The following is a 14,773-nucleotide window of genomic DNA, read 5'->3' as shown; positions in this document are numbered from 1 at the left end:
ATACGTTCATTTCAATGGGTGAAAAACAATAAGGATCTTACTCATGAGGAGGATCTCGCTCATGAAAATCTTCATGAGCGAGATCCTCCTCATGAGCAAGATCCTCATTGTTTTTTTAGTATTTTTATTTAATCGACTTTACTATTTATATTTGACTTTACTACCAACGTGGCTGCTACGTTATTGAAGACCTCTTTTCGATCATGAGAATTATTTCGCACTCTCAAATGCAGTTGTTTGTAACACTAACCACGTTATTGAATAACTACCGAAGGATAGAGAGACAACTGATATATGCTAGGCATTGCATTAGGCAATTGACCTTCTTTTACCTAATTTACGAGAGTGACTTGACATGTCGTGAAAGCACCCGAATGGATAGACGTACCTTTACGATTCTATGTAATATGCTACGGTCGACTGGTTGTTTGGAACCAATAAGATGTATGGACGTCAAAGAGATGGTTGTGATATTCCTACACATTCTTGCACACGATGTCAAGAATCGAGTAGTACGCATAAACTTTTCGAGGCCTGGTGAGACAATTTCAAGATATTTCAATGCAGTTCTTAGGGCAGTCTTACAACTTCACGCTGTTTTGTTAAGAAAACCAGAACCGATCACAAATACATACACCGATGGAAGATGAAAGTGGTTTCAGGTACAAAAAGTACTCAGTTTTTTATATGAATACGTCATAAATATGCATGCAACGATAGATTTTTTTTTAATTCATTCTGATCACTTGAGAGAAACAGAATTGTCTAGGTGCACTAGACGACACATACATTAAAGTGAATGTTAGTGTCGTCGATCGACCTCGATATAGGACAAAAGGGAAAGATTGCCACAAACGTTCTTGTGGTATGTGATCAAAATGGGGAGTTCGTCTTCGTTTTGCCAGGGTGGGAAGGGTCTGCAGCCGATTCAAGGGTTCTTAGGGATGCGGTTTCGCGACCGTACGGATTCTGTATAGGTTATTTAAACATGTGTACATACCACAACACATGTGCATGACATTTCGAAACGTGTATAGGATACTATTACCTATGTGATGCTGGATACCCCAACGCTGAAGGATTCTTGGCGCCGTACAGAGGTGAACGATACCATATCTCTGATTGGCGTGGAGCAGGAAACGCACCGACAACTGTAAGATAATTTTTTAACATGAAACATTCTTCAGCAAGGAACATTATTGAGCGACCGTTTGGGTTGCTAATGGGGCGGTGGGCTATTCTTAGGGGAAAATCATTCTACCCAATACAAGTCCAATGTCGAATAATAACTGCATGTTGCCTTATTCACAACTTGATCACAAAGGATATGGGAATCGGTGTAATGCTTAACGTGCCCGATGAGGAGAATTCTACATCAGTTGGTCTTGATGGGGATCATATTGAATTTGTTGAATCATCAGAGCAATGGACCAAGTTTAGGGATGACTTAGCGGTCAAAATGTTTACTCAATGGAAAAGAGCCTGATTATTCAATGTTCATTGCTTACTTTTCTCTTACTACTGAATGAAATTTAATTATGGAACATTCCAAGTATGTCGTGAAAATGTTTTGTACCAAGACTATATGTGAACAAGTTAAATTGGAACATATAATTTCAGCAGTTTATCCTTTGTTTGTGCATGCGTTTAATTTATAGCATCTTTTTATTCAACAAACGTATGCATGCAGCATGATGGTAGATAATGGTAAGAGGTCTAAACATGTATGGTCGAAGGTGGAGGACACTAAGTTGGTGGAAGCTCTATTGTATTTGGTGGAGACCGGTTGGAGGTCCAATAATGGGACGTTTCGACCAGGATACCTACAACACTTGGAGCGAATTCTACATGAGAAAGTGTCCGGATGCGCACTAAATCAGAACACCATTGAGTGCAAGGTGAGGAGTCTGAAGAAACAATACAACGCAATATCAAATATATTAAGTCAGTCGGGGTTCGACTGGAACGAGGAGTTCAAATGTGTCCAGGTCGAGAGGGAGATTTTCGATCTTTGGGTTCAGGTAAGATTCTAGAAAAAAAAATATACGGGTACATGTTATAATATAAATATTAATAATGTGTATGTGTATCAATGCATAGTCATCCCAATGTGAAGAGGATGTGGAACAAGCCATTCTCACATTACGATGACCTCTCCACCGTATTTGGGAAAGACAGAGCAATAAGGCAATCAAGTGATAACCCACATGTGATGGCGGCGAATGCATTCAGAGAGTTTAAAGATGAGATTCAACTTGGATCATAGGACTGTCACACACCTGAGGTTTGCCAGACAGAATCACCATTAAATCAAGATGAAATAGATGAAGAGCCAGCAGAGCAATCTACAGGTAGAGCGAGTGTACATGCCGAGTCATCTCGAGGCAGTAAGAGGAAGAGGCCATCATTCCAAGCTGAAATGATCGACATCATGAGATCGACTGTTGAAATGCAGAGCACACACATGAGTAGACTTGCATCGTGGCAAAAGGAGAAGTATGAGCTGGAGTTCGGGCGTCGGAAGGAAGTAGTAAATGTCATATACAACATTTATGGCCTAGATGAGGATGATCGGGTCACCCTTATTGACCTCCTTGTCACAGACGACAAATTGCTTCCTTGTAGTACCAGAACATGCACGAAAGAGATACTACCTCCATCTACTAGGAAGAAACATGTAGACTGACCACACCCTTATATTTTGTTTATAGTTCTTTTGGATAACAGCAAATGGACAATGGATTGTCATGTCGAAAAGAATGATAACTTTTGCATACGTCATGACATGTAATTTTTGTGTTTGTATTATGACACGGATATTATAAGTATCGAAAAGAACATATATTTTGTGATTTTTTTTTGGACATGGCCACATATTCGGTCAGTTCATATTATTTTTGTGATCTTATGAAAAATGTTACTGTACTACATCACATTCTCACCATCATAATCAAATGAAAGGTAATTATCCTATGTACAATTTCAATTTCAAATATACTATCCATATTATATAAAAATAAACTGTATGATATGTGAAATAATAAAGTTAAGTTAGCAAGATTCAATATATATACATATAATATACCAATTAGTAATTGGTATAATTACCTTCAATATATATACAAACATTCAATATATATACATACGATATATAATATAACAATTAATTGAGCAGCAATTTGTTGGTATGTTTTATTGATTGAAGAGAATTATAATTATTATAGTTCTTGAAAAGAATATATGAAAAATAATCTATTATGTTCTACAAATTGAGAAAAAAATTGAGATTGTCCAGTTTATGTCATAAATGATTTGAAAAAATACGTGTATATTTGAAAATTAATTAACAATAGCAAAACATAAAACTAAAAAAATAAAAGAATGAAATAAAAAACAAAGAGAAAAAAATATCTCATTAGATTCCGAACTCAACTCTGCATAACAAACACAGACGACAATAATTATCAATTTAACTCAACTCTGCACAACAAACACAGTCAATAATTATCAACTCAACTCAACTCTACAAACAAATACAGACAATTTAACTATTCAGATAATAATTATCAACTCAACTCAACTCTCTATTTTTATTACATACTAAACACACCCTTAATATTTATACTTCAAGTTAATATATTCATGTAACTATTAAATACAATAGGCGAAAAGGAGATCAAACGTTCACGCAGATATTTATTAAAAATATATATATAAAAAGAAACAATAACCATAAGATTTCATATACCGCGAAATAAAACGGAAGTAACGGGTCCTCTCCCCAGAATAATATATCTCAACCCCCAAATCCAAATCAACGAACCGCCTCGTTTCTTCTCCGGTAGAACAGGATTGAAATCGGCTCTCTCTTAGAACCCTAATTTTCAGAACTGAATCGGAAGAAATTCCGGCTAAAGCCAAATTCAACCATGAAATTGAGGCTCAGATCCCTGGAATCCAAACAAACCCTCAGAATCGAAGTCCCCGATCCATGTACCCTCGACCACCTCAAACAGACGCTTCTCCAAACTCTCTCTTCTTCCTTTTCCGCCGATTCTCTTCACCTCTCTCTCAATCGGAAGGACGAGCTCCAAGGGTCTTCGCCGGAGGATTCGTTGCACTCCTTGGGTATTACTTCAGGTGACCTTGTTTTCTTCACTTTCAAGCCTTCCGAGTTTTCCTCTCTGGGAGGTACGTCAATTCAATCCTTTCAAGGTCTTCTTCCTTGTTCTTCTTCGCAAGTTTCGTCTTCGTCGCTACGGCTGGTTAAAGGAAAGCAAATCCAGGGTATCGATTGTGATTTGAAAAAACCTAGGTTGGAGGAGTCGGAGGCTAAATCCATGGGGCTCGAGTCCTTGGGTGTAGAAATGACTACATCTAGCATGATCGAGGAAGGGGAGAAGCCCGTGGAGTCGGATTGTGAAGAAATGGAGGTTGAAGAAGAGCCAACCGTAGTTGTGGAAAAGAAATTTTCGAGACCGATCTTTTTGAGGAGAGTTTTGAAGGAGGAGTTAGGCTATGATCGTAATGCGCACAAACTTTTGGTAACTGCCGTTCACGCAGTACTTTTGGAGTCTGGATTTGTGCTAATTAATCCTAATTTAGATTCTGAGGATAATCCTTTTCGTATGCCGGAAGATTGGCCTTCCCCATCGTTTTCGATGTCACTTTGGTACACTTTACCCGAACTTTTGACCAAGGGGGGAAAGAATTCTACCATGACTGAAGTAGTTTTATTGAAGTTTCAGAGTTTGGGGTACTTTGTTAATGTTTATGGGTCTCTTAACTGCAGTAGAGGATCTAGTGTGTATCGTGTATCTTTGGATGAGAGAAAATTTGCACCAAATCTTGATCTGATTTGGGTGGATTCAGTATCCAGTTACATAATGGATGAAAAAGAAGGGAACCCAGAGAAACAAGTTTTTGAATTGTGGAAGGTAGTGAAGGATGCTCTTGCATTGCCACTCTTGATTGATATCTGTGAAAAAACTGGTTTACCACCTCCTGCAAGCTTTATGCTACTTCCAGCTGATGTGAAGCTGAAGATTTTAGAGTCTCTTCCTGGTGTGGACATTGCAAGAGTTGAATGTGTGTGTACGGAATTGCGTTACTTGGCTTCCAGCAATGAGCTGTGGAAGATGAAGTTCAATCAAGCGTTTGGTTTAGAGGATGGTGTTTCAGGAAACAGACTTTGGAAGCCAAAATTTGTTGATTATTATGAGAAAGAAAAGCTGAGAAACAGGAGAAGTAGCAACATGAGGGATCTTGTTAGTTTTGGGCGGCGGCGTCGACCCCCTTACCCTTTCCCAGTTCCTCATATAATTGGCGGAGATTATGACATTGTGCCTGGTATCAGGCTCCCTCCATATGGAGTTCCTGCACAGTCGTTACCTCGGATTCCACGGCGACACGTTTTCATGCCACATTATGATTTGAGAGGACGATGAGTACTGAATCCGAATTCAATCTAGGCAGTTTTTGGTGTAGTTTTGGGTGTTTAACTGTGTTTTATGCCAGGGATAAGGTGTTAGGAATCTTGCCAGAATGGAGATATCAGGTTAGGCCACGAATCCTTTGTAAATAGAACTTGCCTGATTGCCTCAAAGCTCTTGTCTTTGCATAAATGGAGATACTGCTCTCTGAAGGTTTTTTCTTTTTTTTTGTTAGTCCTTCACTGTTGAAGGATATTAATAAGTTGAGCTCAACTGCGAACTGGAATATCATCAGTTTTCTGTTTGAGCTGAGAAGTTGATTATATGATTATGCTTGAATTAAATATGACCTTCGCTTTCTGAAAGTTTTATAATTGTCGATTGTCTTTCTATCCAATGATTTTAATAAGTTGGGTTCAATTGTAAAGTGGAATATTATGTAATTTTTGTTTGTAACTGAGAAGATGCTGCTGTGATTATGTTAAAATAATATGGCCTTGGAAGTTCCAAAACGGCTAGATGGATATGTGTACTGATCTGAATTGTAATTCCATTAAATGGGCTTGGAGGAGGGAATGTGTTTCATATTCATTCCTGCTATTAAATGGCTAGATTTTTTCCCCTCTTTTTTTCAGTATCTTGAAATTGAAATGGGAAATGATTTTCATCAATTTATTCCTCTTTCGTTTTGGTGGGTCTCGCTGTTTTCTTTAAGTCTCTTTTGATACATGTTTTGCAGGGCCCTCACGTTTAAAACTGTTTTCATTTTGAACATTCGATCAATAAATAGGGTAAAGTAAAGTGCAAAACTTTCCTACTATTATGTTATTTAGGCCAATTTGGTAACTATTTCGTTTTTCGTTTTTGGTTTTTGAAAATTAAGCCTATTTTTTCTTCATTTCTTTCAATGATTTGCATCTTGATTTGAGAACAATGATTGAATTCTTAGCTAAATTTAAATTCTCAAAGCTTTTCCTAATTTGTAAGAGAGTCCCTTAATGTATTGATATTCTAGTTTTTCAATTTAGGTGTTGGATTTTTATTTTTTATTTCCTTTTTTTCTGTTTGAGAATCTTGTAATAAAAGAAATTCAGTTTCATATCAATTTAAAAAGTCTCAATAGGTCTACAAATTGATTATGTAAGATACCTATATCCAAATTTTTTTAGATTTGATTAGTCTATTAGACATGAAGTTAATTATTGTGTCTAATATCTAATTTAAGATTGAAAGGTTAAAAGAGGAAATTTAATCTCAGATATTGAAGATCCCTCCCACTAAAAGTAAGGGAAGAAAACAGGGATGATAACATGGTGGGGTCCATAGCAAAGAAAATGAATTATTTCTCATATGTATCTCGAATAACTTCCCACATGGGAATGAGATATTTCTGAAATCTGATATATGGGATATTTCTATATACATATGGGATGTGAAGATACAATTTTTTCCATAATTTTGGAAGCAAAAGAGGTAGGTGACACTCCCAAATCATTGCCATTTGGCATTCATCGATATAACCTAAAAGGAGGAAGAAATGTCAAATATCTTCTAACCATCCGTTCATTTTTTTTTTTAAAGTTCAAGAATAGGAAGGAGTGGGAGATTTGAATCTTAACCAATTTCATGAAAAGTGGTCTTTTGTTTACGTCAGCACTCCATCTGTGCATTGTGCTTCATAGGTTTTCTTGATAATGCTTGATGCTTGACGCTCGACGCTCTATGTTATATGTTTTATGCTATATACTTACTACTCAATCCTTGATACTCGATGTTTAGTCTACGCTCTATGTTGTATGTTGTATGCTGATGTTTTACTTAAGAGTGTACATGGGTTGGGTTGAGTTGGGTTGCAAGCGTTTTTTGGACCAACCCAAGTCGGGTTGACAACTCAAATGACCTTAAATAAAAGTCTCAAACCCACCCCTGTTATTGGGTTATAAATTATTTTTTCTTTTTAATTAAAAATATATAAATGTATATACAACACGTAACTAATAACTAAAATCTTATAAAATTCAAATACTAAATACTAAATATCTATGATATTATTGTAAACTTTAAACAAATAAAAATATCATAACAATTTTAAAATAAAAATATTAACAATTCACAAATTATATATATATCGGGTTGGGCTTGGTCAACCCATTTTTTTTTTATCAACCCATGATCCGACCCAACCCAACAAAAATATAAAAAGTTTAACCTGACCCAACCTAATAACAAAATTAACCCAATCCAACTCTTACATTTTGGGTTAGGTAGTTCGAATTGTTGAGTTATTTGAACACCCTTTGTTTTAATGCTCTAACACAGGAAAAAAAAAAAAGAAAAGAAGAAGAAGAAGAAACACAGGGAAAATAAGAAGAAATGCAGAGAACGAAAGTAAAAAGAAAGGAAAAAAAACAAAAAAAGAAGAAATGTAGAAAAAAAAAGGAAAAATGAAGAGGAAGAAATCTGAAATTCATGAGAAAAAACAAAAGAAAAAAACTGCAAGACGAAGAAAACAGAAAAATGTATTTAGGGTTAAAGAAGTAATTTCACACCGCCATGACATAAGCAGAAGACTAAAATTCATTCAATTAAAAAAAAAAACTTTTCTATTTTTTCATTTGATCCGTATTGTAGGCAATGCCATTTTTCAAATCATTGTCACATCAGTTAATCAAAACTTAAAAAAAAAAAAACATAAAAATGAGAAAGAAAACATTAAATTTTAGTTCATATAAATTTAAATGATCAATTTTAGCATTTGTACGTTTAACAAAACTTAAATTCAAGCATGGTAAAAGGGAAAAAAATCTATGTTGACACTACTTTTACACACATATAGAGGATGCAAGAATAAGAACTACAAATATCTCATTGCTAACCTATATGTCAATTGAATTATGTTCATTTTCACTTCAAAAATAGATTCAAATTTATCTTTTGTAGCCGTGGATCCATTTTATTGAGTTAATGAAATACCTTTATAGAGAAAAAAGTGAACTTTCATTTATTTACACTACATTAAACTAATATTATATACTTAATCCATTGTATTATACTTTAGGGTTGAGTTACAAATTTAAAGCTGGTAAAATTATAGAGGCTAGACTGAAAATAACTCATCAAATTGGACTATTTAACCAAAAAGAAAAATACATGAGAAAATATCAAACTATATTAAAAAATTTAGAGTTTATATCAATTAACACTTTGAACTAGCCATTACAGTAGTATCAATTTAAAACATTAATTTTTGTAAGTATATCAATGGATACTCTCCGTTATCTTTTATTTGGAAAAACATCACGTGAGACTAGTTATATCAATTAAACTCGAGACTTATAGTTATATCAATTAAACTATTATACTTCCATAAACGAATGAGATTGAATTCTATATTTACTTGAGAATCGTCTATGCGTCAATCCCAATCATCCATTTTGTAAAATCAACACGAAAGATATCTACAACATGTGAGAGAGTTGATACGTAAATGCTTTTGAAGGGTCTAAATTATTTCGCTTACGAAAATTTGTCAAACAAAATATGGAGAAAGGTATGAGTTGATAAGACAAAAGTTTAGTATTTAAATGAATAAAATTATTAGTTTATTGTTTTAATTAACATAAGTTGTAAAGTTTAAGCATATAGTTGATATTTTTCAACCGAAAGAAAAATTAGAAATTAAATTATATAAAAAAAAATACCTTTGAACATTGCCCTTTCTTTAAAAAAATATTTATGTACTTTTAAAAGTTGCAATATTATATTTGAACTCTCATAAATGTTTCAAATATATCATTGGAGTAGTACTTATTTAGAATTTGGACAAAAATTGAGATATAAAATGTAGTAGGTGACATATAACAAAAATTTTAATCACTAGATTCTTGGCCATCACTATACATTTTTAGGTTCCGATTTTTGTTTGAAAATTTAAAAGATTTATACTCAAAAGGTTGTTTTGTAACGTTTCGAGTGATAATATTAGAAAAGTATTGTTATAATATAGAAAAAAAAAAAAAAAAGTAAAAAGTGCCAACCGGGTCCAGCTGTAAGAACCGGATCCAAGCCCAAAGCCCAGCCCATTACCCGCCAATATCTCGAATTCAAAATTTGAAAAAAAAGAAACGGATGAGAAAAAAGCGAAACCCTAACCACGGTTAACTCTCAACCAACAATGGTAAACCAACTCAGGCTTAGCTGCCGTCCAATTCCCCCCAACGGTTAAAAAAAAAAACCATTCCTTAAATCCTTCTTACGCTCTCTCCGGCTCCCACTATAAATACGCCCTTCACTCTCGTCCCCTCCGTCTATCCCGTATCCATTACAAAAAAAGGGTTTCAAAGGGGAAGGCGTCTTCACAAACGTCTTTCTTCCTCTCGCGAGATTTTCTTCTTCCTCTCTCCATCCATTTCATTCTCAGATCTCTTCTTCTTTAGCCCAAAATGAGAGAGTGCATTTCAATCCACATCGGTCAGGCCGGTATCCAGGTCGGCAATGCCTGCTGGGAGCTCTACTGCCTCGAGCATGGTATTCAGGTATTCTATTCTCCTTTTTCTGCCTTTCATTTCCTCGATCTGTTCGCAGTTGTTGGAATTTTTGGATCTGGCGTTGTTTTGGCTTCAGATTTGTTGTTTTCGTTTTATATTCGCTCGATCTGTATGGATTTATTGTTTTGGCTTCATTTTTGTTTGATTCTTGTCTCTTGCATTTCTTTTACTAGATCTGTAAGGAATTATCGGCATTTCTGCATCTAGAGTTGTTTTGGACTGCGTTTTGTTGTTTAAAAGTTAGATTTATGCGTTTTTTCGCCCGCATCGAGTGGTTTGTGGATTTTTACGATTTGTTTGATTTACTTTGTGTTTTTATCCCCATTGTGTTATGTGTTCTTGAGATTATACGTCTTGTCTGCAGATCTTCGTTAATCTGTCTTTAATATTCGTAAATCTGATAAATCTGTGCCTTTTACAATCGTAACTCCATTTTGTCTTGGAGAAATGTAATATTTGTTGATCTGTACTTCGAGATCTTGGAATAGATAATGTTTCTTGCCGTAATTTGTTGTTGTGTACTTTCATGTTCTTGAATCCGTGACATGTGAAGTCACTGATAGACTGGTTTCGGATCTTTGAATTTTGTTGTTTATTTTGGATATATAACTATGGATGTCTGTTATACCGATTGAAGATTAGGAAGCTCTTCTTATGTTTTATCAATCGAATTCTCTAATTGGTTTGTTAATTGGTGCAGCCCGATGGCCAAATGCCAGGCGACACTACTCTCGGTGGAGGTGATGATGCTTTCAACACCTTTTTTAGTGAAACAGGTGCTGGAAAGCATGTTCCTCGTGCTGTTTTTGTTGATCTTGAGCCTACTGTCATCGATGAGGTGAGGACTGGAACTTACCGCCAGCTCTTCCACCCTGAACAGCTAATCAGTGGCAAGGAAGATGCTGCCAATAATTTTGCCCGTGGTCACTACACCGGTAATTTTCCCGATCTTGATTTAAAATCTTTGATGGAAGTTAATAGATAAAATTATCTCCGCATTCACTAATGCCTTCCATTTCTTGTTTCAGTTGGTAAGGAAATTGTTGATCTCTGCTTGGACCGAATCCGTAAGCTGGCTGATAACTGCACTGGTCTTCAAGGATTCCTTGTTTTCAACGCTGTTGGTGGTGGTACTGGTTCCGGTCTTGGCTCCCTCCTTTTGGAGCGTTTGTCTGTTGACTATGGAAAGAAATCCAAGCTTGGGTTCACTGTCTACCCCTCTCCACAAGTCTCAACTTCTGTTGTTGAGCCTTACAACAGTGTCCTCTCAACCCATTCTCTCTTGGAACACACTGATGTTGCTGTGCTCCTTGACAATGAGGCCATTTATGATATCTGCAGGCGCTCCCTTGACATTGAGCGACCCAACTACTCTAACCTCAACCGTCTTGTATCCCAGGTAAAGATTTTTCTAAATAACTTCTAATGTGGTACTATAAACAATAATTAGTTTTTGTCGACTTACATGTTCTATATCATTTCAGGTCATTTCATCTTTAACTGCCAGTTTGAGGTTCGATGGTGCATTGAACGTGGATGTGAACGAATTCCAGACTAACTTGGTCCCTTATCCCAGAATCCACTTCATGCTTTCCTCCTATGCACCAGTGATCTCAGCCGAGAAGGCTTACCATGAGCAACTCTCAGTGGCTGAAATCACCAACAGTGCCTTCGAGCCCTCATCCATGATGGTCAAGTGCGATCCCCGACATGGCAAGTACATGGCATGCTGCCTGATGTATCGTGGTGATGTTGTGCCCAAGGATGTGAATGCTGCTGTTGCCACCATCAAGACCAAGCGTACCATTCAGTTTGTTGATTGGTGCCCCACTGGATTCAAGTGTGGTATCAACTACCAACCACCTACTGTTGTCCCTGGAGGTGATCTTGCCCGGGTGCAGAGAGCTGTCTGCAAGATCTCAAACTCTACCAGTGTTGCCGAGGTCTTCTCTCGTATTGACCACAAGTTTGATCTCATGTATGCTAAGCGTGCTTTCGTGCACTGGTATGTTGGTGAGGGTATGGAGGAAGGAGAGTTCTCTGAAGCCCGAGAGGATCTTGCCGCCCTCGAGAAGGACTATGAGGAGGTCGGTGCTGAGTCGGCTGAGGGTGAGGACGATGAAGGAGAGGACTACTAAACATGTTGCCCGATCTCGGCTCATTGTTAGGAGTGTTGGTGTCTCTCTGTTGTTATGTCTTTGTTCTTTTCCTTCTTTACATGAAATGTTATGCTGTGATACTTCTTGTTTCCAAGGCTTTTGCGAACCATCTATGTTTTTAAATCAAATTGCCATTCTATAAAATGGCCTTTGTGTTATATTCTTTGGCATGGAATTTCAATGTTATTTTGTACTGCGCGTCACTGCCGTTGGTTCACGGGGTTGTGGTGGAGAAGATATTAAATATGGTTTCTTTATTTAGTATCAATAAAAAGCGAACAAAAATCTGATAATAAAATTGCCAATTAATTAAAAATATCAATTACTCTTATATGGCTGATGTATTATTTAGACCCATGAACAAGTGCAATACTATTATTATCAATTTTATTTATTTATTTTTTAAAATTACCTTTGCAAGTCTACATTTTTTAAAAACCTAAATAATGAATCAATTAATTTAGACTCTTGGTCGAATTTACAATACTCGTTGAAGGTGTGCAATTATTTAGGGTTTTATGCATCCCCTCTCATTAGTTATATAAAAAAATTAAACTATTTCTTTGGGCAGTTATCAATTTTTAGTTGATATAAAAATCGAAAAATTGAAAAATCAAACAACCACTGAAATTTTGATTGAAAAAATAAATTAAAATTGAAGCCAACCCAGGGAATATACTTAAAAATAAACTTTAACGTTAGGTTTCTTTTAGTCTATGTATATGGTGCATATATTTTTTGTTTAGAAAAAACACCAATTATTATCAATTAAGAAATGAACCTAATTTTAATTCTAAATTAGCCAAAAGGACCCATTCAAAATAAAGTTGGAAATAAAAAATTAAAATTTGAAAAAAAAGAGTCAAAAATTGAGAACCAAACCGATCATAAACCGAACCAAATAAAAGCCAATCCATTGTTTTTTTTTTGTTGGACATCAGTTTGAATCTCTTATTTATAAAACCGATTGGTTTGGATTGGTTCTTGGTTGATCCTCAAAACCAACAAAACCGAACCAACTATCACCCATGACAAATATAGCAGATCCAAGGTATTTACAAATTTAGATCTAGTCCTCGAAGTCTATCAATGATGTAAACTTAATCTACAACGGATAGATTTTGCTATGCTTATAATTTTTTAAAATGTTGCTATACACTTAATTATTACTCTTAAAAGTATTAACCGTTGTAAGTGTTGCCAAAGTATTCGCCCAAATTTCAAATTCAGCTGGAGGAAGTTATTTTTAAAATTCTTATTAGTATTATAATTTTTTTATTATACCATTTAGTTCAATTTAGTTTTGATATTTTAAATAAATTTTAAATTTAGTCCATAATGCTAGTTCCATTTTTATTTCCTCCAAAAACTTGTTAATGCTATTATAAATATTATGATAATAGATGTCCATTAAATGCTCATGCTTAGTGTCAATTAACCATGTGTCATACCCCAATTTTCCAAAATGTTGTCTGTGTCTCAACATTACACATTATTAGTGTCCATATAATCCATGATCTTTATCTTATTTACTTTTGTTATTTATTTATTTCATATATTTATAAATTAGATTTTATTTATTTATGTTCTCGTTGTGCTCCTCAAGTTTACAACACGTTATCAACACGAGCTTCCATTGTTTTTCTCGCTAAAGGTAAGTCTTAAAGGTATGTTGGGTTTTCTCTCTTCGTTATAATTAATAAATTAAATGTTGTTTTACATATTTGATATATATTAAATTTCTAATATAAGTATAATATTTTTGTAACAGTGTTACTATGAAAATATTATAAAATTAAAATTTGCATGTGATATTAATGGTAATAATTATTTGTCATTAGTGCTTGATGTCAAAATACACCTAGATGCCATAAAAATGTAAAATCATCAGAAAACAATTTTTCTTCATAAAATTCGTAGTAAATTGATGCACTTGAGACTTCAAAATTTTAAATCAATATATTAGAGAATACATTTTTCTATACTTCGGATATGATCACGCAGTAGCAATATCGAGATAAATGTTTTAAACAATGTTTTGAACCAATTTCATGTCTTTTTGTGGCTGAACAAAATAACGAGTTTTTGATAAAAAAATCATGAATCTTGACCAATGGAAAGAACACCATTCCTTGAAGTGAATGCTGTGAATGTTAATAATCGTAGTTGAGGTTGTGGTCACGGTTGAGATTGTGACCGTGGCAAAGGAATAACAAATTATTATTTTCATGGTGGTCATTCTAATAATTCAAATTTCAAAAGAACCACACAAGGAAAAACTCCACAAGATAAGAGTTCAAATAGTGTTGAAAATAAACGCTTCCGATGGGAAATGACTGGGTAGTGGTCACTTACATGTCGTACGTCAAAACACTTAGTTGATCTCTATCAAACCTCCCTAAAGAAAAAAGGGAAAAATGTGGAAGCAAATTTTGTATACCAGATAATGAGATATTTTACCCATCTAATATAATAGATTTGGATATGACACATCTTTTCAAATCTTCTGAAGAGAAAATTGGCACAATTGATGGTATAACAAATGTTTCTTTTGATTTTGAGAATATTTAGTATTAATGTTGTCCATTTTTTTATTTTCATGTTTTTTTCCTTAGTTAATATTAAATTTTGTATA

General features: G+C 34.8%; 2 protein-coding genes across 2 annotated transcripts; both read left to right on the top strand.

The window, feature by feature from the left end:
• Positions 1-3,592: 3,592 nt before the first annotated feature.
• LOC120091430 (F-box protein SKIP22-like) lies at positions 3,593-5,797 on the top strand. Its single transcript, XM_039049451.2, has one exon. The coding sequence runs from the start codon at positions 3,930-3,932 to the stop codon at positions 5,445-5,447; it is 1,518 nt and encodes a 505-aa protein (XP_038905379.1). The 5' UTR covers positions 3,593-3,929; the 3' UTR covers positions 5,448-5,797.
• Positions 5,798-9,558: 3,761 nt separating this feature from the next.
• On the top strand, positions 9,559-12,296 carry LOC120090475 (tubulin alpha chain). Its single transcript, XM_039048170.2, has 4 exons — positions 9,559-9,967; positions 10,680-10,914; positions 11,008-11,378; positions 11,464-12,296. The coding sequence occupies exons 1-4, from the start codon at positions 9,875-9,877 to the stop codon at positions 12,115-12,117; spliced, it is 1,353 nt and encodes a 450-aa protein (XP_038904098.1). The 5' UTR covers positions 9,559-9,874; the 3' UTR covers positions 12,118-12,296.
• The last annotated feature ends 2,477 nt before the right edge of the window (positions 12,297-14,773 follow it).

This window comes from Benincasa hispida, chromosome 11 (assembly GCF_027475165.1).
Source record: "Benincasa hispida cultivar pf3 chromosome 11, pf3_genome.v1.1, whole genome shotgun sequence".
In the NCBI taxonomy this organism is placed as follows: Eukaryota; Viridiplantae; Streptophyta; class Magnoliopsida; order Cucurbitales; family Cucurbitaceae; genus Benincasa; species Benincasa hispida.
This window is presented reverse-complemented; position numbering and strand designations above follow the sequence as displayed.

Bases quoted from the DNA above. Each gene is read 5' to 3' on its own strand.
- LOC120090475 (XM_039048170.2), top strand. From the start codon at position 9,875: ATGAGAGAGTGCATTTCAATCCACATCGGTCAGGCCGGTATCCAGGTC. The intron at 10,915-11,007 runs GTAATTTTCCCG...TTCTTGTTTCAG, and splicing joins TGCCCGTGGTCACTACACCG to TTGGTAAGGAAATTGTTGAT. The intron at 11,379-11,463 runs GTAAAGATTTTT...ATATCATTTCAG, and splicing joins TCAACCGTCTTGTATCCCAG to GTCATTTCATCTTTAACTGC.
- LOC120091430 (XM_039049451.2), top strand. From the start codon at position 3,930: ATGAAATTGAGGCTCAGATCCCTGGAATCCAAACAAACCCTCAGAATC.